This window comes from Pteropus vampyrus, unplaced genomic scaffold (genome assembly GCF_000151845.1).
Source record: "Pteropus vampyrus isolate Shadow unplaced genomic scaffold, Pvam_2.0 Scaffold44, whole genome shotgun sequence".
Classification (NCBI taxonomy): domain Eukaryota; kingdom Metazoa; phylum Chordata; class Mammalia; order Chiroptera; family Pteropodidae; genus Pteropus; species Pteropus vampyrus.
In genome coordinates, this window is record NW_011888825.1 from 747,565 (window position 1) to 771,949 (window position 24,385).

A 24,385-nucleotide genomic window follows, 5' to 3' on the forward strand; every position below is an offset into this window, starting at 1 on the left:
TTAAGCTGAGGTTCCTTTAGTGGACCCCCCCCGCCCCCCACCAACTCATTTGTCTTTTTGCTTTTCTTTCTGGAAATTTTCATGTATCCTCCTTTCAAGGGGAAAAAACCTTTTGTTACATTTATTTATTTTTTTAATTTCCAAAATGCAATATCCTCTCCATAGATACTATTTTTAAAATTCAATATTAGATTTTAAACTAGGTAATAGGTATCACAATCAAAATTCAAGAGGTACAAAGGAGTGTACAGCAAACCCCGGTTCTGAGCTGCCCAGGACCCCTACCTGACACAGCTACTGTCTCTATTCTTGTAAATACTTGTAGATTCTTTTTTAAAATACAAATGCTAACAGGTTATATGTATTGTTGCCCCTTCCATTTTTCCAATTATAGATTTAAAATAATATATTTTTTGCTCCCTAGTATTCTTGTCTCTTCCAAATTTATTTCATTGGCTTCCCCCACCCCCCAACCATTGGCTTTTTAAAAATGTTATATATACATAAACATTTACATATATATAACATTTATATATATGTAATTATATATATATGGATGTCTTTTATTTTGGAGGCTTTCCTCAAATGTTGGCTGGTCTTTGGCTCTCTGTATTTAATAGGGAGTCACCAAGAAGATGACTGGAAGGTTGTGTATGTGTGTGTAGAGGCATTCATGGCTGTCAGCTTTGATGTGGAGCAGAGGAACCTTTTCAGGGGGACTCTCCCAAGTGTTGAAAGGTGGCAGCCTTTCTCTGGGGCCATTTAGTTTTTTGAGAGAACAATATCCTCCATTCTCCATCTCCTGTCCTTGAAGGGGGAGTAGATCTAGAACAGGGTGGGGCTCCTGGTTCTGGCCTCAATCCTCACCTCTACTGGGCCTGGTGTCCCCAAGTTCAGACTCCTCAAAAATAAGCATGTGGAAGGAGGGGTAGTGTCTGTGACTTAGGTGTGAGAGGTGAGGGAGTCTCAACACTGAACATAGACTCTGTTACCCCTGCATTCAGCCAGGGTGGACCCAGGGTCTAAGGACCTACAGGATCTTTGGACACCATGTCCTGACTACCTCTGCCCTGCTTGGCCTGTCAGTACATTTTGGCCCCTGTCCAGCCTCCAAAGCCTTGTTGAAATCTTTTGTCCGCTGCTGTCTTCGCTCCTGGTCTCTTGTCCTTGTAGATTTACACCTTTTTGACTTCTCTCGTTATTTAGTTAATCTTTGGAAAGGAGAGATGACAAATGCTCATGACCAATCTTTCATGTTTAAACAGAATTCTTACCACAGTTTAACTAGTTTCTCAAGGACCAACCTTTTAGGTTGTTTCCAGTTTCTGTTGTTTTCTTTGCTATTACAGCAGTGCTATTAGGAACATCATTGTAAATACCTGCCATGATCAATCAACCCTCAATCCTATGAGTCAGGTATTATCTTGATTTTTACATTTGGGGAAAACCAGGCTTATAGAAATGCCTTGATGGGTCTTTTTTTAAATTAGCTAATCAACTTTTTTTTCACATATAGAATATCTCTTAAAAGTTTTCTTTTTTTTTTTTTGTATAAAACATAATATAAATACATAGAGTGGTGCCTCTTAATCTGTATGATTCTCCCTGTACAAGTACCAAGCAGTGCCAGAGACAAGGCAGGCAAATGAACAATGAAAGATGGTGAACTACAGTCTCAATGAGGAGTGTTTTCACCCAGCATAGCCTGCAAAATGGAGTGCTAATGGTGAACGCCCAGATATCTGATTGAAGAGGATGGGTTTGGGCAAGACCTGTGTGCCCAGTGTTTCTGTGAAGACAGCTCTGATTAGGCTGGTGAAGCCCCAATTACTTGCTACCAGTTTGACCAGGGAGCCAACTCCTGTCAATGCAGCAGGATAGGCGTGGCCCTCAAGGCTCCTCCCTGGGAAGCAAGGTAGCATGGGAGTGACAGTGGGGAAGCCGCATTCCAGAGCTCTGTGTGGGCAGGACAAGACACAGGCAGGTCAGTCTTCTAGGACTAGGAGACCAGGATGCCTTATGGTTCCAAACCTTCACTCTTCAACTTTCCTCCACTCATTTGAGATTCACTAGGGTTGACAAGCTCCTCTATTGGGCAGGGGGGAGTCCCCCTCCAGATAATGTAGCTGGCAAGAAGCCATATCTTCCTTATTTCCCTCCATATCATATGCCAAGTTCAGAGTCTGGCTGATAGTGGGTGCTCAATAAACTTCTGTAATTAAGTCAGTTGATTTGGCCTGATAGCCTGGAGATTTGGGTTCTAGTCCCAGCTCTCCCTATTTGCATGATATCCTGAAGCAAATGGCTTTCTCCTTGGGCCTCATTTCCCTCATTTGTTAAATGAGGGCTCTTTCATTCTACAGTGCTAGGCATTCTGCTGGCATCAGGAGCTGCAATAACACACAAGAAAAGAGATAATTAAAACAGCATGTTTGTCAAGTATACATCAATAAATCTCAAAAAAACACACACAATAAGATCTTTGATGGACATAGTAATCAAGACACTTGCCAACACAGCTCAAACAGATTTAAACTAAAAGGAGAAACTGAGTGCTCACATAACTGGAGCAGCAAGATCCAGGTGTTCACAGAATGTCAGCAGGAGTGTTTCTCTTTTTCTAGCTCTGCTGGCCTCTGACTTAGCTTCATTTCCAGACAGGGAGCATAAGCAGTTGCAGGCTCATATTCTTTTAAAATGTTATAGTTGTGTTTTTTTTTTTTAAATAAAATGTATGTGGTTCTAATTCCAAAAGTCCAAAAGAGCATATGTAGGAAGTCTCTTTCCCACCCTCCCAGCCACCCAGCTTCTGCCCCTCAGCAACCAGTCCTCCCAGTTCCCTGTGCCTCCTTCAGAGATGTTCTGTGCTCATAGCTTTCCACTTCTTTACACAAATGAAAGCAAACTATATGAGCTGTTCTGTGCCTTATTTTTGTCATGTAACTTAGATATCATTCCATAACAGTGTCTTAAGTTTGCTTTTTTCCTCTTCCCAATTTTCCTGTAACATAATTTAACCAATCCCCTGTTGTCATTTAGATTGTTTCCAATCTTTTGCCAACAAAAGCAAAGCTGCAGAAAACAACCTACAATTTCCATTTCACCTATGTGCAAATGTGTAGGGCTAATTCCTAGAAACAAAAATCCTAGGTCAAAGTGTTTGGGTATTTGTGACTTTTATTGATTTTGATGGATATTGCCAAATTGTACTCTATGGATGTGTTACCAATTTTGACTCCCATCAGCAAACAGATTAGGCCTGTTTGCTTAAACCCATACCCTCTCCAACTATATGAAACTTTTTGGTCATTACAAATATAAGTTAAACACGATTTGCATTTTTCTTATAGTAAAGGAAGTTAGGCATCTTTTCATATATATGAGAGTTGTTTATGTTTTCTGTAAAATGTCCACACACAATTTTTTGTACATTTTTTATTGAGTTGTTATTTTTCTTATAGATATGTAGATTTTCATGTCAAAATTAGCACTTTCTCTGCAATATGAATTAAATATTTTCCCTAGATTTTCTGTCACCTTTTAATTTTTGCTAATGATTTTTTGGCCATGTACACTTTTAACATTTTAAATATGTATTTAAATGTATCATTCTTCTATGACTTCTGTTTTGTTATCGTACTTAGAAATGTCTTTCCCATTCCAAACTACTTCTGTGGTATTCTCACCCAAATGCAATCATGAGAAAACATTGGACAAATCCTAATAGAGGGATATTCTGCAAAATAACTCACCAATACTCTTTAAGTGTGTCAGCCGGGGTAAAAAAAAGACTGAGAAACTGTCTCAGATTGGAGAAGCCTAAGGAGAGATGATAACTAAATGCAATGTGAAACCCTGGATTAGATCCTGAATCAGAAAAGGGGCATTAGTTGGAAAACTGGCAAAATTCAAATAAGACCTGTAGATTAGTTAATAGTATTGTATCAATGCCAATTTCCTGGTTTCAGTAATTATACCATGGCTATGCAAGATGTTAACATTTGGAGAAGCTGGGCGAAGGGTACGCAGGAATTTTATACCATTTCTGCAGTTTTCCTGTAGTTCTAAAATTATTTAAAATGAAAACGTTAAAAATATCAAGGCTTCTTTGAGTACTTTTAATGACCAATCCCTCTTTTCCTCACTGATATTTTAATTTTTTAAATCAATTTACTTTTTTTAAATTAAAGTAAAAAAATACGTAATGAAATGTACTACCTTAACCATTTTTAAGTATACAGTTCAGCAGTGTTAAGTACATTCACTCTGTTGTGCAACCAATCTCCAGAACTCTTTTCATCTTGCAAAACTGAAACTCTGTACCTCTTAGACAATTATTCCCCATCCCCTCCTCCCCTAGCCTCTGCTCTACTCTCTGTCTGTACGAATTTGACTACCTTTGGTACCGCGTGTAAATGCAAACAGCAACATTTCTTTTTGTGACTGGTTTATGCTGATTAAGCCACTCATTTCACAATAAAATGAAAACCTATTTCTGCAGCTAACTGGCAAAGCCTCTGGTGTTGACCAAGAAACAAATAGTGCTTGTGGTAGCTATTTATGGAGTGTGGATGAGGGAATTTAGGCACAGAGGTTAAATGACCTGTTGCAGATCACACAGCCAAGAAGGGTAGAAGGTACACTTTGATCCCAGGATTGACTCTACGGCTTGCTCCCATAGCCTTTGCTCTGGGCTAGGGCTCAGAGAAGAGAGCCAAGACCTGGAAACCAGCAGCATCTGGTTGGTGTTTGAAGACAAGAGGTGGACGAAGTCACCCAAGGAGCAGTGACCACCTATATTTAAGGGGCAAGTGGAGGAGACAACCAAGTATTATGTCCTCAGTGACTGACACATTGTAGGTGTTCAATCAGTTATTTATTAGATGAGTCTGAGAAGGAGTAGCCAGAACAGTGGGAGGTAAATGAGGAGAACCATTTTTCAGAAGCCGAGGGACAAAAAATTTCAAAAGAGGGGAGTGGTCAACATATATGCTGAAAAAAGATCAAGCTACAGTCTGAGAAGTGACCTCTGGATTTAGGAACAAGGGAGCAGTTTCTTGGGATTTTAGGGGCAGGAGCATGCTGGCAAATGTTTAACGACCAACTCTCAAAAAATGTATCCATTTATTTATGTACATAAGTTTTTTACAAATTTTGCTGATATAAAGGATACATAACACAAAATGTACAAATAATACATATAATATTCTTTATTGTAAATTCTACTCTCGTATCCATGATTTCATAAATGGAGTTGTATCCTGACTACAGGAATAGTTCCAACATGAATGCTGGTTGATATTTTTATTTATATTTTCAAGTAAGACAAAAAAAAATAAATGGAGATACAACAAAATGTCCAGTTCCTCAATGACTTGAGTGACTTCTTTGGTATTTTTGCCCAAAATACATAATCTCAATCTAATCACGAGAAAGCGTTGGGCAAATCTGATAATAGTTTATAAACCCTGGGAGAATATTTCCTTTACTTTTTGTGCTATTCACAATGCAACAGTTACAGACATTTTCTCTATCGCTTTCTTAAATTTAGACAACCATCAAAGCCTGATATGTTGTGTTTGCCAATTTCTGTGGTATAAATACTCCCACCAAGGCCAATTTCAAACTATCAACTACATGTCACTAAATGAGTTCAGAAGAGATACACAGTATCTCTATCATACAGATACGAAAAATGTAAATAACCTGAAGAGCATGTAATAGTAAAACAAGCAGGAAGTAATGAATTTTGAGTATTTATTATGTTTTAAAATAAAATTTAATTATAAATTTACATAATTTGATTTTTGATAATAGCTGTATTTAACAACCAATCCACAATGTTTCTGTAGAACGAAAAGTCAGCTTTCACAAATTGGTAGAACACACTAAATTGGAAGAACGGACTGCAGTGTGGTGTGACTTTCCTGATCAGGCCTCCTAACCACTGCCAGCCAATGTCCACATTCCTTGCCTTTCTGCACAATCTGCTCCCCTACCTATCTCTTTGCTTCAGCCACTCAAAGTGCTCATGTAGGAGCAACATTTCTGCTACCTTGGGCAAATTTATCCCTCTCTATAGCATCTATAAGTCTCCTTTGTAGCACTTATCACAAGTTGCTATTAAATTACTCTGGTAGTACCATAGTTTCTTGTCTGTCTCTATGAGCCATATCTGTGATGGATCATATTCACATCTCCTCTCAGTACCTACTACAGTGCTTTGCTTATAGTAAGTGTTAAGTATTGAATGAATGCTCAGCAGTACTGAATGAATGCTCAAGATGAACGGCTGCCAGGAGAAGAAACATATAATCAGAAAGTTTATACATGTGTGAGGCATCACCTGGGATACATCAACAGAAAGTATTTCCTTGGATGACTTTAGCTTATTTAGAACGGCCTGGGTTCCACCATTTAGGCCTAAAAAGTATACAGAGAACTTTCTCAACATACACTTAACCAGGAAACATGACCCCAAGAACATTCATCCTGTGACATGTTAGAACTTTAAACTCTTGTACTTTGTGTGTATAATGCCTAATAGTGTGTTTTAATAACTTTCTTTTAAATATGTTCTTTTCATGTGCTAGCTGGCAGAGGTGGGGGGTATTGTTCTCCTGAGAACAACCGGTTTGTCAGGTTTCTGGTGGGAGCTCCACCCACCAGGGAAGCACTCTCTGGGGGCGGTGGCCCTTCTTGCTATGGTGAGGATAATAACCATCTGTAACACCAAGTATGACCAACACTAATTATCGCTTTATTGGTAGCGAACTGGAGATACTCAGAACGTTCTTTGTTTATTTAAGTTTTCAAAATTAAAAGTTACTATTAACATGCCACAAAAAAAAAAACCCGGAACTTAAATACAAAACTTAACCCCACTTAAGACAGCCCAGAGAAAACACAATCTATCTCAAAAAACCCAAGTGAAAAAACTTAAAACGAAAAAAATCCACAACTACAACAAAAAAAGTAAAACACCACATCACACTCAAAACTCCACTCACAACAAAGTGATCGTCAGGAAGAATCAGATAGGAGCAATCAGAGTGTTGCAAGCCCTGATTACGCAGAAACGATAATCACGATTCATGCGGTCTCCAATCATCATATTCTAATCTGCCCTCCAACGGAGGAACAGGTAAGGATTATCCCACCTGACGATAATACTAACTCATGGGCATTCCATACTCGGGGAAAAAGATTCCGCTAAAAGCTAGGGTGAGTTTATAACGCGTTACCCTCAACAATCTAAAGTACTTAGAGTCTTCCATTTTTGTTGTTCCATTGATTTGCAGCTCTTTTAAAATACTTTTTACAATTTAGCTGCCAAAATGGTAAATAAACTAATTCTTCCCAGAATGCTCCACTCCACGAGCTTACAGACGTTAGCATTGCTTATTTACATATCTCCGCCCACTCCCTTCCGCCCGACACGTGCCGTAATAACCAAAATAAAAGCGATACAGTCTGCAAGGCTGGAAAACAGCCTCCCGTTTCCCTAGTAGTTTGGCTACCCCAATTCTCCCCTGAAATTTTTCTAAGACTCGATCTTACTCTAAAATAGATTTTATTACAAAGCACTAAATAAAACGCTGATAATCCCAAACTCGACAGATAATTAACACTAAAATTCTCCACCAAATGAAATTTTAGGGGGAAGGTCTAAGACTTTGCCTTCCTCCTTCCAGGAACGGTGAAAGGTCCCTTGCTCCTCTAGCCTTCCTCCCTACGTTCCCATGAAGGTGATCAGAAAGGTTTCCTTTTCAGCCCAAAGACGCTGACGAATAATGCCACTTCAGTGACAGCTGGGAGGGCACTGTGGAAAGTAAAGTGGTGGGTTCAGGGCCCCTTCCAATAAAAATATCCAAATCCCCAAACCAGAGACCCCACCCCAAAATATAGGTGGGGCAGGACTTCAAAAGACTACAGGATGCTCAGTGGATCTGATATCTCATACTTGGAGTAAAGGGCTGGGTGGGGAAAACCTTTGGATTTAGAGTAAACCTTCCTCCCCCATGCCTAAGCATTGGATGTTACTATACCTGCAGAAGACAAAAATGTACCAGTACGTGGTGCACTCCCAACGCTCAAATATGAAGAAGGATAGGGCCACAGATGCACTACAGTGAGCTCCGATGGCTTGAGAACACACCTGAGTCAAGGAAAGCCTTTCGATCCACAGGTAGTGATGGGCCAGAAAAGGTCAGTGGTGGGGCTGGCATCTACATCAGGTTCACTTCTTGCTCCCTTGCCAATTGCAAAGGCACGGTGCCAGCAGCCATGAGTAGAGGCCAGAGCTGAGCCTGCAAAGCTGAGACCTCAGGCTACCCGCATGCCTTATCTAGGGGCCAGCCTGAACCCTTCAGATGAGTAGGAGTAGGCTCCCTATCTACTCCAGGCAACACAAGAATGCTCACAGTGACTTGATACACTCGCTGGAATCATTCTCCAGTGCCCTGGTCCTCCTGGTCCACAATTCAATTGTCAAGAGCTTTCCCTGATCCATCTTCCTCACTTTGTCTTTTCTGAGTTCCCATAGTGCTTTATATTTTTACACACTCTCATAGCACAGTGTTTATCACACCGAATTACAGGTTCCTCCTCAAGGGAGAAAACTGTTTTATACCATTTTGGGATCTCCAGTGCCTGGTGCATAGCTGGGGCTTAACAAATAATTGCATACTGTATTAAATTTTCTGCATTATCTAAGAAGTTTTCTCAACTAGAGAGAACTGTTTGCCTGCTAGGACAGACACTACTGTTCCAAAAAGGGCCAATCAGGTGGCTGAAGGGAGTCGTGATGGAAATAGGCCCTGTAGGAAAGGTACGCAGGCAGAAAGGATACAGATGAGGCTCTGGGTACTGTTGAACATGGAAACTCCTGAGAAGAAACCGGCCAGCTCCACTGCAAAGAGGCCCAGGGTGACAGAGAGTGCTGTCACCAGCCTGCAGAGAGGAAGGGGGTTGGCTCAGGCCTTTTGGAGTTCTTCTAAGATCCCTCCATTCCCACTATTACTTAATTCTGACCACCCGGCCGCAAGCGCTCACTGAATGTCCTGTTTCTCATATTCCTGGCTGGTGAACGTGAGAGGAAGGCAGGCCTGGATGTTGCTATCCTGGAGAGCATGTCACAAAGAAAGAAAAGTGAAAGGGGTGGGCGGCGGGGGATGGGAGGACCCAACTGGGTCAGGCCCTGGGAGAGGAGCGGAGTTGGGCTGGAACTACCCTTAGGTGGGAATGGAGGCGGGAGGGTCTTACCCGGGACCAGAATAAGGTGATGACGACCACCAGATGCGCCAGGAGCGTCAGGAAGCGAGAGGGCACGAGTCCCGAGATCCGGCCCATGGCCCCCAGAGGTAGGGGCACCTCCTGGAGCAGAAGCCGTGGTCTCTAGGGCTAGAAGCTCAGAGATGGCCGGCCACTCCTGAAGTCTCCCAGGCTAGCAAACAAAAATTCAACTTACGCCTTTCCCGCTCGCGCTGGCACCGCCCAGTTGCTTTAGCAACCGCGTAAGCGGGCGCTTGAACCAGATCCCTGAAAATCTCGCGATTTCAGGAAGTTCTCGTGCCGCGAGGGACCACCTGGTAAACCCTAGTCTCTGGTCCGCTGGGGGTGGTCCCAGCAGGATTCCTAACAGTAGCTACCTCCCTCCGCGTAGCGGAGCTGTCTGTCGGCATCTGAGACTGTGCGGTGTGACGGAGCCCGGCACCGCAGAATCTGCCCACTCAGGGCCGGCGAACGGAAATTCGCCGTGTCCTAACCCGGAGACACCCTTTCCTCCCCCATGTCCACGCCAGGAGCGGCCGGGCCCCATTCCGCGCTACGTTTCCCAGGATGACCCTCCGCGTAATAGTTGCTTGCCACAGAGCGCTGTCACCACCCGCCCCGGACTTAGGGCACCGTCATGCCCAAGGCATGCACGGTCTCTCCCCTTCCCTCCGCGTCTCTCTAACTTCCCACTGCCCTAGGCCACAGGAGACGAAGGGACCCGAACGTGGAGAGGTGGGTGTCCCTAGATTGTCCAGCTGTTACTTATTGTCACGGAGCCCCTGGTTGTTCGAGGGCCCCAGACCTGAGCCTTCCTTGATTCTGGTTCTGCCCAACCCGACTGCCCAGATAACTTTGTTCAGTTTGGTGAGAGATTTGCAAAGTGCAGAAAATGGCCAGCTCTCTCGAACTAAGATGTGGATGAGAGACGTGTTTTGGAAAGGGAGTGGACCACGCGGGCCTGGAAAACCGGGAGTGGAGGAAAGGAATGGTACCCGGCGTCCCTGGGAGGCAAGGAGCGGGCGGCGACGCAGACTCTGCTCTGATTTCCTTATCTCTTCAAGGTGTGGACATCTGACTTTGCCCAGCCACAGTCCAAGAACTTCTTACTGTCGACAACTTCATTGACCTTTGGATCTCAAGGGGATCCCTGAAGAACAGAAAGTTCTGCGATTATTGCTCAGAGTCCAATCCCATCCTCACGGGGACCTCCCTGCCTACTTCCCAGAAGAACCAGCTCTCTCTCCACTCACTATCTCCGTGCTTTTAAGCCTGTCTGAACTACGAGTCTAAGAGGCATTTCTGATTTATTTATTCATTCAACAAATATTCATTGACCAGCTAGTTAAGTGCCAGGCACTGAGCTGGGCCCCTGTTCTTGAGGAACAAGACAAGAAATATCTACCTTCGCGGAGTTTATATTTTAGTCAGGGAGATAGACAACAAATATGCAAACAAATAATAAATCTGCACGGTAATATGGGCTATAAATAAATATTTATAAGGGAAACAATATTGATAAGGGAAAGGCTCTTTGAAAATTGATCATATGTTAACCTTTGTTTTAGGAAATGTGGTAAAAATTGAGGAAACCCATTTCTCTCTTCCAGGATCCAAGTGCAATAAATGGATTTCTTTTTTCTAAACCAGTGGGTGAAAAAATTCAAAACTCAGAGATGTAGTCAAAAGATGTTTCCACAGGTCATGAAAGACAAAGACAGGAACACTTCCAGATAAGGGAGACTAAAGAGAAATGACAAATTTAACATGACAGATTTAATGTATTATTCTAATGGATCCTGGACCAGAAAACAAAAAACAACTTTCTTTCTTTTATTATAAAGGACATTAGTGGAACAACTGACAAAATTTGAATAAGATCTCTAGCTAAGATAATAGTAAGTGTTAATTTCCTGATTTTTTATAATTCTACTGCCTTAATGGAAGAGGATGTCCGTGTTAGAAAATACTAAAGTGTTTAGGGATAAGTGGTATGGCTGCAATTTACTTTTAAATGGTTTATAAAAAATGTGTGTCTGTAGAGATAGACTGATAAAGCAAACATGGCCTTGAAGAAGGTACATGAGAATTCTTTGTATTTTTGCAACTTTTCTATAAATAAAATTACTTAAAAATAAAGTTTTATATGATAAGCCCTTTTAAAATTTTCCTTCCAGGTCTTCTCCAGTATTATCATTGAGACATTAAGTTGCTTTATAAAATGAAGGAATGATTTCTAGGATTGAAGATCCCTATATATTGAAACCATGTAATGACATTTTCAGATAAAACCATCTCTTTGGAGGACAGCACAGCCTTTTCTTCATAATGGAGACAATGTGATCTCCAAAATACATAAAAACTGCAATCATTTAGACTTTCCAGAGGAATTATTTTTATAAAGGGTAAGGTTCTTTATTTTCTACTCGGAAAATATCAGCTTATAATCAAATATTACCCACACTGGTTTCTCAGCACTCAGGTGTGTAGGGGAGTTTCTCTCTTTTAATTGCTGAACCATTTCAAAGTTCTGAAAATATTTTCAAATCTCCCCCATCTCGGGCCAGACAGGCAAACTCATCAAGTATAGTGGACCCAAATGCTTCTCTCCCTTGAGGTGAACCTCATCACTATGAGATCCTTAAAATGAGTAACAGTGATGATAGCTAAAGTACAATGAGAGATGGGATTCCTGACTCTCCAACATGGAAATTACAGCACAGCAAGCATAGAAACATTCTTAGCACATAGACAAGATCCAAGGACTGAAGGCTGCTCATTCTTTTCCTCTTTCTTCCTATAACTTACATACATGCCTTTTCTCCCGAGAATAGAAAGCCCAGGCCTTCAGAGCCAAATTTCCCCAGCAACAGTTTATCAAGTCTTGACTGTTTACACACAAAAGAAGCACTGTCATATAGTGAAAGTGAGGAAAAACTGGGCCCTGCTTTTGCAAAGTGAGGTCTCCGGAATAAAGAGAATGAAGAGGAGTCAATCGTGAAAATTTGGGAGAAGAGCATTCTAGGTGGAGAAACAGCAAGAGCAAAAGTCTTTAGGTAGGAACAAGCCTGGTATGCTTGTTGAACAGAACAGAAGCTAAGTGTGTCTGAAGTATAGCAATGGAAGAGGGAGAAAAGATCAAGGTGAGGTGGGATATATAGACAAGAGTCAAATTATGTAAGGCCTTGCAGCCTTACATGTGGGGAGGGACATGGTCGGATTTATATCCTAGAACAACGGTCCCCAACCTTTTTGGCACCAGGGACCGGTTTTGTGGAAGACAAATTTTCCATAGACTGGGGCAGGGGGTCGGGAGTGGGGTGGATGTTTTCAGAATGATTCAAGTGCATTACATTTATTGTGCACTTTACTTCTATTATTATTACACTGTAATATATAATGAAATAATTATATAACTCACCATAATGTAGAATCAATGGGACCCCTGAGCTTGTTTTCCTGCAACTAGATGGTCCCATCTGCGGGTGATGGGAGACAGTGACACCCTAACTGTGTTGCTATGTCCAGTCTACTCCGTAGTCTAGTTTTGGCTGCTGTCACTGCAGAAAACCCTACTTCACAAAGATAGGACGTTGGAAATGGAAGCAGGCTTTTCAGTGCTTTTGTGGCAATCTCAGGCTATTCCGCCTTCACTTTAATCCAGAATGTATAGAGATTTGAAGTTGTCTCAAACGTACTTTTAAGGCCACTGTCATTTGCCATCTCGAGCAATTGATCCTCTTCTAGCATGGACAAAGTTGATTCACCTGCTTTATTCACAAATAGGTCATAGATCCATTCCTTCCCAGTTTGGGAGTCTTTTGTGGTTGGGAAGTAACGTTCAAACTCTTGAAAGCTGAGATAGGTGATCATTCACCAGTTGGGAGAAAGAAGGCTCTGGCTCAGTCTCTTTCAAAATCTCTGCTAATATTTGAAACATGTCAAAAATCTCAATATTCACCCATTGCCCCCATAATTCCAATTTGGCTTTGAAAGCAGCCACTTTATCTGCCAACTTGAACATAGTTGTCATTCTCCCCTGAAGTGAAAGATTGAGTTGGTTAAGCAGGTTGAATATGTCACACAAGTAAGCAAGTTTTGCAACCCATTCTGTGTCACTGAAATGTACTGCCAGTGGTGTCTGTTTTTGTAAAAGAAATCTCTGGAGCGGCTCTCATAACTCAAAAACTCTGCAGGATTAGGCCTGGTTAGTACTTTGATGGGAGACCACCTAGGAAGACCAGGTGCTGTAGGTGTAAAAAATAAAAAATAAAGGATTGTAAGCTGACAAGTTCCTTGCAATTTGTGAGATCAACCAAGGGTTGCCTCGCCTAAAAAAAAAAAAATTAAAAAATTAAAAAACAAAACAAAACAAAAAAAACCTTTGGCCAGTGATCTACCTTTAGAAAGCTATCTCACTTCTGTGTATAAGAGAAGATGTGTGTGCTCTGCGTCCATCTCCTCAGAGAGCTACACGAATAAATGTGTTAAGGGCATGCACTTTAATGTGGTTGATAATTTTAATCACATCCTGCAAAATGTTGTTAAGTTCAGGTGACATTTTTCAGCTAGCCAGCATTTCTCTATGGATGACATAGTATGTAGACTGACTTTCAGAAACGACCTCTTTAACCCAAATAGTGAAACCAGAAAGCCGTCCAATAATGGCAGCCACTCCGGCCGTGTATATACTGACACAAAATGACCAATTCAGTTTTCTTGATATGTAATCAAAGACTTGGATAGTTCTGCTGTGGTGTTGGTTGGCAACAAAAGTGCACATAACATATCCTTATGCACATCCTCCTGAAAAATATATCGCACAAAAATAAGCATTCTCGCCTTGTTGTCAACATCGGTAGACTCATCAACCTGGATTGCATACCGTGGTGACTCATTCATCCTAACAATTGTGCCTCAAAATCCTCTTCTATTTCATCAATTCATCTAGTTATGGTGCTAGCCGAAAGAGGAGTATGTGCTACCCTTTGAACTTCAGCCTCTTCTAAAAATTCATGACAAATGTCCTTAGCAACAGGCAAGATCAACTTTTCTCCAATAGTAAAGGGCTTCTTAGCTTTAGCAATGCTGTTAGCCACTAAGAATGATGCTCTCAGTGCAGACACATTTGATGAAGTGGTGGCCTTCAATAATTGCTTCTGTTCTTCGTGTTCACGTTTTTTTCTTTTGAAAAATTCCAAAGGCTTGTCTTTTAATGAAGGGCGCTTGGTCTCACTGATAAGGTTTTGATATGAGTCTGCAAGCAATTGATTTATTATGGTCTCTGTGCAGTCAAACTTCTCTGCTAATGTTAATCTGTATTTGCAGCTGCTCCCCAGTGCTAGCATCACGGCTTCAGCTCTGCCTCAGATCATCAGGCATTGGATTCTCATAAGGTGTATATGTGATCTAGATCCTTTGCATGTACAGTTCACAATAGAGTTCGTGCTCCTATGATATTCTAATGCCTAATGATCTGAGGTGGAGCTAAGGTGGTGATGTTAGTGCTGGGTAAAGTCTGCAGATACAAGTAAAGCTTTGCTCACTAGCCTGCCACTCACCTCCTGCTGTGCGGCCTGGTTCCTAACAGGCCATGGACCAGTAACTGTCTGTGGCGTGGGGATTGGGGACCCCTGTTCTAGAAGATGACTTTGGCTGCAACATGGAAAACAAATTTTAAGATTTTAAGCAGAAGCCTAGTGAAGAAGCCATAGTGTTGTCCAGGAAGGACAGGATGAGAAGGTACCAGAGTGTATTCAAGAAGGCAGAGTCAAGTATAAGGAATCAAGAGATCATTAGAAGATCAAAAGGTCTGAACATGGGGCTGTGAGTGGGTGAGAAAAATGGAGGGGTCACGGATAACAGATTTGGGGCTCCAGGAGTTGGAAGTTTGGGGCATTCTGCTTATAGTAGGTTTCCTGCCTGGGGGACCAACTAGAGAGTAAGAATTGGGTAGTCACATTTTACGCTGTGAATTAATAAATAGTGAGCAGTCATTTAGTTCTGTCCTGTCATTTTCCATGACCTTGGTTCACAGAAGCCCGTGGTAGAGAAGTCTCAAAAACGTTGAGTTTTGGAGCCAGCCTGTGGTCATAGGCGGTACTGCTGGTGACCAGTTGTCCTTCACTCACTCTAGGGCTGGAATCCACATGTCCTAACATTTGAACTGGTCATAAAAAACTTAGAAAAAAATTTTTTATCATGGAAAACTTAAAACACATGTAAAAAATTTTTAAATAGTATAATGATCCCCTAATCCTACCATTATGCTTCAACGATTACCAACACATGCCCAACGTTGCTTCCTCTATACTCTCCCTCTCAGCCCTACTAGTTTATTTTGAAGTAAATCCTAGACATCACCAAACAGTTCAAATTGCCCACTTATAACATTTTTTTACAGTTTCTTTGAATCGAGGTCCAAGTAAAGTCCACACATTATACTTGGTAAATGTGTCTATTAAGTCTCTTTTAATCTTAAGTTCTTCTTCCTCCCTCCTCCTTCTTCCTTGTTTTCTTGCAATTTATCTGTTAAAGACACTGGGCTGTTTATGGGCTATGTTCTGGTTGGGTCATTTAACATGTTCCTCTATGCCCTGTCTCACATTCAATTTTCTGGTAAAAATACATCATGGGTGGTGGCTTGTAGTTCTTAGTCCATCGCAGCTAGAGGGTTCAATGCCTATTTGTCTCTCTTTTCCTATTGTAAAATCTGAGCAGTGGGTTCAGACTGAGGCAGCCATTATTAAAGTTCCCCATCACTTTTTTACCTACTGGTTTAATCGATCATCACTGCCTAGCTCCATTATTTCGTGAAAGGTTGCAAAATGTGGATGTCCTAATTCTATCATTTCTCCTGCATTTATCAGTTGGATTCTCCTATAATAAAAATGTGCCCTCATCAACTCATTGTTTACAGGTCATAAGGGAAAGACTGGATAAATGTTATGATTCCCCCACCCCCGCCATTATTGAACAGTTTTCAGTATAATGGGTTGGTTCCCTAGCACTCTCTAAAAGTGACAAATTAGTTGTTTTTAGTATCATTGTGAACGTGTAATTTTTGTCATCTTTCGTATGTTTCGGTTCATTGCAGTTGTTATTCCTTTTGATGCTCAAAGTGTCTGTTCTGACCAGTGAGAACTTCTTCAAGTTGTCTCATTAGTGTTGCTTATCTTTTCTATGTGAAATTTACATAACATAAAATTAATCATTTAAAGTATACAATTCAGTGGTACTGAGACACAGATAAGGAAACTGAAGCACAGAGCAACATATTTACCTGTTCCAGGTCACAGATCCTGTAATTGATGACACCAGGCTTCAAACTCAGGCTGACCTGAGAAGAATATGATCTCTTCACACCAGTCTATGACCTCTCACTAGTCCTCATTATAATCTGTAAACATCTGGTTTATTACTTTACTCATTTAGTATTGTCTCTTCTAGTAGATCACAACAAATGAATGCAATATATAAATGAGGTTCCTTGAGGTGTGGGGTGAAGTGAGGGAGTACAAAACAAAACTCAGGAGAGCCCATGCCCTCTCTCAAGTCTATGTAGGAGTTGAAGGGAGTCGGGGAGCGGAGTGGTGCAGCAACTACTCAGCTTCAGTAAATTGTCTTGAGGGAATCAAAATCCAGTGTTGCAGGACTCTTGTATGTGTGTATGCTTTTTAAAAGAGAGACCGTAAATCCAGATTCTTATTCCAATTATAAATATTAGTATTCTACTTAAAAATGAAAAAAAAAATGAGAAGGAAAAAAAATAACCCTTATGGTAATAGCATACAGGCCTCAGGCCACAAGCTTTCAGGCTCTGGATCAGTGCTGCTCAACAGAACTTCCTATGATGATGAAAATATTTCATATTCTCTCTGTTCAGTATGGTAGCCAGCTAGTTTTATGTGACTATTGAGCACTTGAAATGTGGCTAGTGGGATTAAATAACTGAATTTTTAAAATTCAATTTAATTTGAATAGTCTCATGTTGAATAGCCACCACCCTCGTGAGCGATGCAGCTCTGGACAGAATAATTTTTTAGTTTCTAAAATTTGGAAACTATTGAGATGAATAGAGGAGATTTAACCATCAGAGAGTACTATGAGTGATGACACTGGGCTGATCATACTTCACACCTGCTGCATAACCTCTCCGAGCCTAGAGATCAAGTCCACAAGTCCTTGGTACCATATTCATTGACTCAACTACCCTTTCTAGCAAAATTTTCCACCTCACCTCATGCTCTTCAGCTACCCAGGCATGTCTCCTTCCTCTATAAGCCAGGCTCTTGCCCATGATAATACTTTTACTAAAGCTATCCCTCATTAATTTCACAAACACTTATTGAATACATACTATATTCTGGGAATTGTACTGGGTGCTAGGAATACATATTTTCTACTCTTGGGTAACTTAGAGTATAATGAAGAAAACCACCAAGGAACAATTAAAAGGTAGTATTTTAAGTGTTACCTTGGAGGAGACACAGGCAGGGCCTCTTCCCCCATATGGGCAGGGAAGTGGGGAGGAAGAAGCTTCTGAATTGAGTCTTGAGGGGTATGTAAGGGTCAGCCTGGTAGGGAAGGGACTGGGAAGACCATCGAGCAATACTACCAAGGACACTGGCACAGAGACAGCTGGCACTGAGATGAGTTTAGGCAACTGTAAATGAGTCGGGATGGTTGTACATAGGAAATGACAACGCAGTGGCTGAAGAAGCAGGCAAGGAATAGATGTTAATAATAATAACCACCATAATAATTGTGTGATTGTTATCATCCAGGCTCTGAGCATTTTATCTACAGTAAATAAAGTAATAGTGATCTATTATAATCTTTACTATTTTACAGATGGGGACATTGAGACACAGGGAGGATCAATAACTAGCCCAAGTTTCACAGCTAGTAAGTAGCAAAGCCTGCATGGGAACCCTGGCAACCTGGTTCTAGAGCCCACATGCTTAAGGAATGCTTGCCCCTGGGGGTCCAAACAGTAAATTAGGACTTAATCCTGATTTTAAGCCACAGCATGATGGGATCATGTTTGCATTTTTAAAAGATGATTCTCTTCAACTATTCTGAAGGCAGAGAGATCAGAGGGGTTTGTTACAATAAGCCAGTGAGAGAGACTTAGGGGATAGCAATGGGAATGGGAAATTTGGGCTGAGGGAAAAATTATGAAGGAAATGTAATTGACAGGACTTGGTTACTGGAAATGGGAAGTGAAGGAAAGGGAAGAGTTAAGGCCAATTACTGGGCTTGCAGAAAGACTTGGAAGGAAGAATGACAGGGTCAAATAGAGCTATGCAGCAGGCACTGGTCTTCCAAACCAGAGGTGGGAGCCCTCAGTACACAGGTGATAGCTTACTCCAGGGAAGGTGAGCGAGGAGAGAAGACAGAACTTTGAGGAAAAGGACAGAAAAAGACACTGTGTATGTGGAGTGGTTGGGGAGGTAGGTAACAGCTAGGGGAAGACCAGATAGTGTTATGACAACCAAAGGAGAAAGCTCTTAAAGAAAGTGTTGTCTTGAATCAATGAATATCAGGCCTGAGAAATGGCTGCGGGCTTTGATGTCTCTGCGGTGCTTGATATCTTTCGGGAGAGCCTCTGTGCAGTAAGTTCAGACATTTGGCTAGGAAGGGAAGGAGTGAGATACAGCATGACCTCATTCGCCATACTGGCCTGTTGAACTCCTCTTAACCTTCAAGAAGCAAAGCGGGGTGGCGGGGGGCGGGGGTGGAGTGGTGTCTCTCTGCCAGCTTTGGTATCGCTCTTTAGAGGTTCCCGCTCTGTCTCACCAGGAGAACTTCAAAAAGTACTGATGTTTATGGTGATCGAAATCGGAATAATGGTTTCCCCTAGGAAGGGAAGGGCGGGGATCTATTGGGAAAGAACATAAAAGAACTTTCCAGGGTGAAGGAAATGTCCTATATCTTGAAAAGGCTGTGGGTTGCATTTGTCAAAACTCATCAAAACATACACTTAAGATCTATGCATTTCATTGTACGTAAATTATTCCTCGAAATTGTAAAAGTGACAAAATTACCGATCCTGGGGCTCTACCCTGAACTTTTATATTAGACTCTCCGAACCTGTGGCTATTTGGAAGGCTCCGCAAGCGATTGTAACATGCAGCCAGGGAGGATCGCACCGCGGGAGGAGCTAATTTCTAACCCCTTCAGGTTCACTGGGCTCTGGCACCGCTCCATCAAGTTCGGCCTTCCATCCGTTTGTGCACCAAGTCCGACTTTGTTGGGCTGTGAGCTCTGGTCTCCCAAGTAACCAGCTCTGGGTCACCTGGTCCTTAGCAGGACGCGGGTGGGGATAACTGAGCGGAGAGCCCGCCGAGCCATCGCCCAACCTGTGTGCGGTGAGCCCTGCTAGTCTCGCGAGGAGGGTGGGAGAGCGCATACACTGCACTGTAAAATCAGGTAGGCGTAGCCACCAAGTGGTCATGAGTGGACCTGACCACGCTCTTGGCCGGCTGACCTCGTGGCGCAACGGTAGCGCGTCTGACTCCAGATCAGAAGGTTGCGTGTTCAAATCACGTCGGGGTCAAGGCGACCTTTTCCCTTTGGGGACTTCAGTGGCCTTTATTTATTCCCCTTATTTTCAACTATACTCGAGCTCGAGCGCCTAGGTAGAAAAAGAAGCATCTTGTAGGCACCGGAAGGAGAGCGCTACTGTCTCGAAGTCACGCGCCCACCCGTGGGAGGAGTCCAACAATCTCGCGGTGGTCTCTGCAGCCGAATGGATACCGTAGATCTGGGCCTATTGAGGGGCTCCTGAAGACTGGCGCACGCTCGACTCAGAGCAAGAAAGGTCGGGCGATCGCACAGGCGAGAAGTTCGCTCAGTCTGCCAGCGCCCCTAGAATTGTCTTCGTAGTGTTGGGGAGGAGGATCTCAAGGAATGAATTTCCTTTGAGACATGTTTGAATCCATTCTTACCGAAGAGTATGAATTGAGACTACAGAGATAGTGTCGTAAGAACCTGCGTTCGAGGACGAGGTGGCCGAGTGGTTAAGGCGATGGACTGCTAATCCATTGTGCTCTGCACGCGTGGGTTCGAATCCCATCCTCGTCGGTTTGCGTTTCCTGGTGCCTTCGCTAGGTTTTGTAATTCCCCAACTAAAACTGCCTCTTCTCTGTACGTTATCCTGCCCGCACTAAATTTATGCATCACCCCTTCATTCTCTCTCACCTGAGGTAGTAGTTTCCATATCTTTCTACTAATTTTTCCAGTATTAGTTATAAAATGCCCTTGCACATTTACTAACCTGCCACAGGGCTCTACTGACCAGGGAAACGGTGCAAACATTTCCTACCTTAGGCGCCTTGCCTTGGTTAAAGCGCCTGCCTAATAAGTAGGAGACTCTGGTTTTGAATCTAGCGGTTTCCTCCTTGAGTTCTCAGTTGTGCAAAGACCTTGCGAGATAATTGTCTCTGGGCATCCATCCGCCCTATATAATTTCCCACGGGTCCATTCATCTTGTCTCCGGGAATCCTCTGGGAGCTATCAAGTAATGTTTTTCATTTCTGTTTGTGTTCTTGAACGCTACGTATATGTCAGTCTTGAGCACTTGATTTGCTCCTTGGCCTGCCGCCAAACGCCATAGTTACATTATTTGTGCTTGTCAGTTTTGCGGCGTGGCTGTTACTTCTCGAAATGTTCAGTGATTCAGTTTTCGTGTGCCGTTCATGCTTTCCAAAACATATACATGCTTTCAAAAGAACTAATCAGTACGGTGAACTCTACATAAATTTATATTTAAGATGGAAACCAACCTGGCCGGTTAGCTCAGTTGGTTAGAGCGTGGTGCTAATAACGCCAAGGTCGCGGGTTCGATCCCCGTACGGGCCAGTTACATGACATTTTTTTTTCTTTTAAATACTTGTGTTCATTTACCAGGAGAGGCATGTGGAGCACCGTTTCCAATCCCGGAACTCTTCCCATAAAAAAGAGAGGTGTGTTTAAACTCAGTCTAAAGTGCTAGTATTTTCAGGGAGAGGAAGAAGTTTCAAGAAAACTGATGCTCTTTCTGTGATCTTTTTCTAAATCTTTTGACCATAACAGGGTCAAATGCTGGAACTTATATGTGAACTATAAACAGCTGCCGGGGGTTGAAACAAAGGGTGTCTCAAACCACACATATGGCACTGATCAGTGCAGTATAGGAAATGGGGCCAGGAATTGGGCTAACAAGTGTTTCCCATCTTCCTCCACAGCCAAGATGTCCACTTTGCCCAGTCCCTGCCTGTCCCCTTCAGGATCTGAGAACACAATCCCTTCTTTTTCTCTTCTGGAATACCTTGTTTCTGGTTTTGCTTTCACTGAATCTCTGAGCCCATATCTGTGTTCTGCTTTTCCCCTCAGACCTGCTGCCTAAGAGCGGGAACCACATCCTTCCCTGTGTAGCCTGGGACCCCCAACCCCACTCCCCACCATCAACCCCAAGGGAGCTTCATGAAAAAGACAAACCCTTATTCCCATTCCTTTGGCTCATCAATCCCTGTAACGCCACACAGACAGAGCCTCAGCCTTAGCAGCAGCAGCAGCAGCTTTAATTCCACAAAAACTCGGAAAGCCAAAACTGATTAGAACACTCCACAACAGGTAAGCTTCGAAACCAGCAACACTTCTACTGAATCCTGAGAGCAGTGAGACCCCTTCCAACTCACTCCCTCTACCATGCAATGCATTCCTTCTAGCTTCACCCTGGTTCTGGCTGAAGAAGTGGGATGGTAGGGGGCCAGAGGGCAGAAGCAGGAGGTTATCCTTCTGCAGGTGTGCATCCTTGTCTGCATGGTGTGCGACCAAGGACCAATCAAGCTCTCACAGCCCCTGGCACCTGAGATGTGGCCACTGGAGTCAAGGTGGCCACAGTGGGGGACTGGGACCTCCTCTGTTCTTCTTTCTTGATCACAGATGGCAGTCAGCTCTCCCAAGCCAAGACCTGAAGCCCTGAGTTCCCAGGGACAGTGCTTTAGCTAGGGAAGAGAGTTGGGGAGAACAAGGTAGCTACAGATGGCCAACTGAATAGAAGCAGAGCATCATCCCTTCCCACCAAGAGAGACTTTAGAACTTCCCCATATACACCTGCATAAGGCCAAGCAAGTGGTCACGGACCTCCTAAATGCATCTGAAAGAGCCTCTAATATATAGGCCTCTCCTCAGCCGGTAGTTCCCATCAGGGCTCCTTGAAGAGTCCTTAGGCTCCTGCTGGGCTCTGGCCTGGCCTCTCCTGCCCTCCTGGGTCACTTGCACAGGGACTCCAACACCTCCAGGGTACGTCGGATATCCCGGACTTGGCGCGCGAGCCCCTGCACCGGCTGCAGAGCCCGCTCCAGCTCCTCGCAGCGTGCCAGCAGGGTGTACATGCCCTTGATGCTCATGTCCACGGCTTCGCCTAGGGAGTCCACGGCGTCCCGGTAGGTCTGGATACAGCCCACGCTCAGCGCTGTCAGCTCCTGCACCGCGCCACCCAGCCCGCGAAGCAGACGGTCCACCCTGCCGCCCAGCTCCCGACTCAGCCGCTCCAGGTCCCGCAGCACTTCGGGGTCGATGGGGGGGATGGCCGGAGTGGGAGCAGGCGCTGAACAGGGCGGGGCAGGGGGCGGTGGTTGAGAGGCTCCGCTCAGACGGATCTTGAGTTGCAGGTTGTTGGCAACAAAGTGGGTGAGGTCTCCATGGCGGCTCACCGTGCCCTCGAGCTCCAGAGGACTGGAGATGGTGGCGCGACGCCCACCACCGGTGCCAGACTCCGCACTCCCTGCCGACCCAGAACCGCCGCACGCCCCGCTCAGCCCGTCCAGACTGCGGCTGTCCTGAAGGCGGCTAGAGAACGAGCGGCCAGCCCTGCCAGCCGCCGCCTCCTCCTCCTCCTCATCTTCCACCTCCTGCTCAATATCCATCCCGCTGCCTCCCCGGCTGCCTCGACGGACCCTTTCGGATGCTGGCTTGTCCTCGGGAGGCTCGGGGTCCTTGCGCAGGGAGGACCCGTGCGGGGTGTGCTTGGGACCCGGCGCCCCCCGGCGGCTCCCCGGCCCAGACGGCGTGCCTGCGCGGCCGGGCTCGTTCTCTGTAGTCTCTCGTTCCGACGGGTGGACGACGCTGCAGCTCGAAGTGTTCGGGGACTCCCTGGGGTGGCGGCTCGCGCCCCCAACGTTCTCGGCCTCTTCCTCCTCCGACACTCGGAGGCCTGAAGGCGGCTCAGAGGGCGTTCGGCCCGGCCCGCCTCCGAAGATCACGGCTTGCTGACCCCTCAGAGCCAAAAGGTCCGCCTCCGGCCCAGGCCGCCCCCGGGACATCTCCATACTGCAGTTGAGGACAGGAACCGAGGAACTGGTTCGCCGCAGCTCGAGAGGCGTAGGCGGCGCCTTTAAGGGGCGTTGGTAGAGGTGCGCCGATTGGCAGCGGGCTGACAATGGCAAGGACGGGAATAACGCTATGATTGGTTGCAGCGATCAGGAAGTCTCGAAAGAAGAGCTGGTATTGAACAGCCAGGCACACGTGAGAGCCAGCGGGGTGGAGAGAAGGAGGTGACAGCTGCTCTCGTCGCCCCGCCCTTTCAAAAAGTTGAGGGGGCGGATCTTAAAGCTGAAGGTCTTGAAATGCCAAGAGTCCTCTTGGAGCCAGGCTCAGACTCTTCCCCCCAAAGTCGTCACTCCCACAATTCTTGCCTGGCAAAAGAAACCAGACTTGGGATTCCTAAGAGAGGTTCTTTGGATGAAAATAGTATATCCTGCTTGGATCATCAGGACTGAACCGCATCTAGTTAATCGGGAAGGATGAAACCAGAATTCTCAGCAGAACAAGAATGGTTCATTCCATCGTCCTCGGCTCATAGACCTAGCAGATGAACTACCTAGAGCAACTAACGGTGCTTTTCTGTGCTTTTGCCACTCTGTTCTCTTTCTCTTGCTCCCTACAGGTTTGAGAGTCCCTCCCCTTGAGAGGATGGCATGTGATTTTGACACTAGATAAAATATTCAATAAATGAAGATCAGAGCCCTGGTACTATTTTGATCTCACCCCTTCCTTCCCTTCCCCTCACTGGTCCTGCTGGAGCCACACTGGCCTCCTCCTCACTGTTCCTCTGACGGGCCGC

General features: G+C 44.2%; 2 protein-coding genes, 1 long non-coding RNA gene and 4 other non-coding genes across 10 annotated transcripts; 4 read left to right on the top strand and 3 right to left on the bottom strand.

Moving 5' to 3' along the window:
* Positions 1–1,476: 1,476 nt before the first annotated feature.
* Positions 1,477–10,403, bottom strand: TMEM107 (transmembrane protein 107). 4 transcript variants are annotated; one of them, XM_011358919.2, is made up of 6 exons: positions 10,269–10,403; positions 9,265–9,445; positions 9,055–9,122; positions 8,852–8,952; positions 8,049–8,145; positions 6,711–7,822 (listed from the first exon to the last, which is right to left on the bottom strand). In XM_011358919.2, the coding sequence occupies exons 2-6, from the start codon at positions 9,349–9,351 to the stop codon at positions 7,753–7,755; spliced, it is 423 nt and encodes a 140-aa protein (XP_011357221.1). In that variant the 5' UTR covers positions 9,352–9,445; positions 10,269–10,403; the 3' UTR covers positions 6,711–7,752. The 4 variants fall into 4 exon arrangements, with proteins under 4 accessions (XP_023385691.1, XP_011357222.1, XP_011357221.1 ...); XM_023529923.1 differs by lacking the exons at positions 6,711–7,822; positions 10,269–10,403 and adding an exon at positions 1,477–2,390 and having other exon boundaries at positions 8,070–8,145; positions 9,265–9,443; XM_011358920.2 differs by lacking the exons at positions 6,711–7,822; positions 10,269–10,403 and adding an exon at positions 1,477–2,390 and having other exon boundaries at positions 9,265–9,443.
* LOC111738890 lies at positions 7,033–7,167 on the bottom strand. The gene has a single exon (XR_002780023.1). It is a non-coding gene; the product is annotated as a U8 small nucleolar RNA (small nucleolar RNA).
* On the top strand, positions 9,627–11,426 carry LOC111738846. The gene is made up of 2 exons (XR_002779990.1): positions 9,627–10,008; positions 10,338–11,426. It is a non-coding gene; the product is annotated as an uncharacterized LOC111738846 (long non-coding RNA).
* Positions 11,427–19,762: 8,336 nt separating this feature from the next.
* On the top strand, positions 19,763–19,834 carry TRNAW-CCA. Its single transcript has one exon. It is a non-coding gene; the product is annotated as a tRNA-Trp (tRNA).
* A 445-nt stretch (positions 19,835–20,279) lies between these two features.
* TRNAS-GCU lies at positions 20,280–20,361 on the top strand. Its single transcript has one exon. It is a non-coding gene; the product is annotated as a tRNA-Ser (tRNA).
* Positions 20,362–21,064: 703 nt separating this feature from the next.
* On the top strand, positions 21,065–21,138 carry TRNAI-AAU. The gene has a single exon. It is a non-coding gene; the product is annotated as a tRNA-Ile (tRNA).
* A 679-nt stretch (positions 21,139–21,817) lies between these two features.
* On the bottom strand, positions 21,818–24,385 carry BORCS6 (BLOC-1 related complex subunit 6). The gene has a single exon (XM_011358921.2). The coding sequence runs from the start codon at positions 23,589–23,591 to the stop codon at positions 22,533–22,535; it is 1,059 nt and encodes a 352-aa protein (XP_011357223.1). The 5' UTR covers positions 23,592–24,385; the 3' UTR covers positions 21,818–22,532.

Coding starts and splice junctions, on each gene's coding strand:
- TMEM107 (XM_011358919.2), bottom strand. CDS start 9,351: ATGGGCCGGATCTCGGGACTCGTGCCCTCTCGCTTCCTGACGCTCCTG. Junction 9,123..9,264: donor TCACCTTATTCTGGTCCCGG/GTAAGACCCTCC, acceptor CATGCTCTCCAG/GATAGCAACATCCAGGCCTG. Junction 8,146..8,851: donor CAGTACCCAGAGCCTCATCT/GTATCCTTTCTG, acceptor TGTGTTCTCAAG/CCATCGGAGCTCACTGTAGT.
- BORCS6 (XM_011358921.2), bottom strand. CDS start 23,591: ATGGAGATGTCCCGGGGGCGGCCTGGGCCGGAGGCGGACCTTTTGGCT.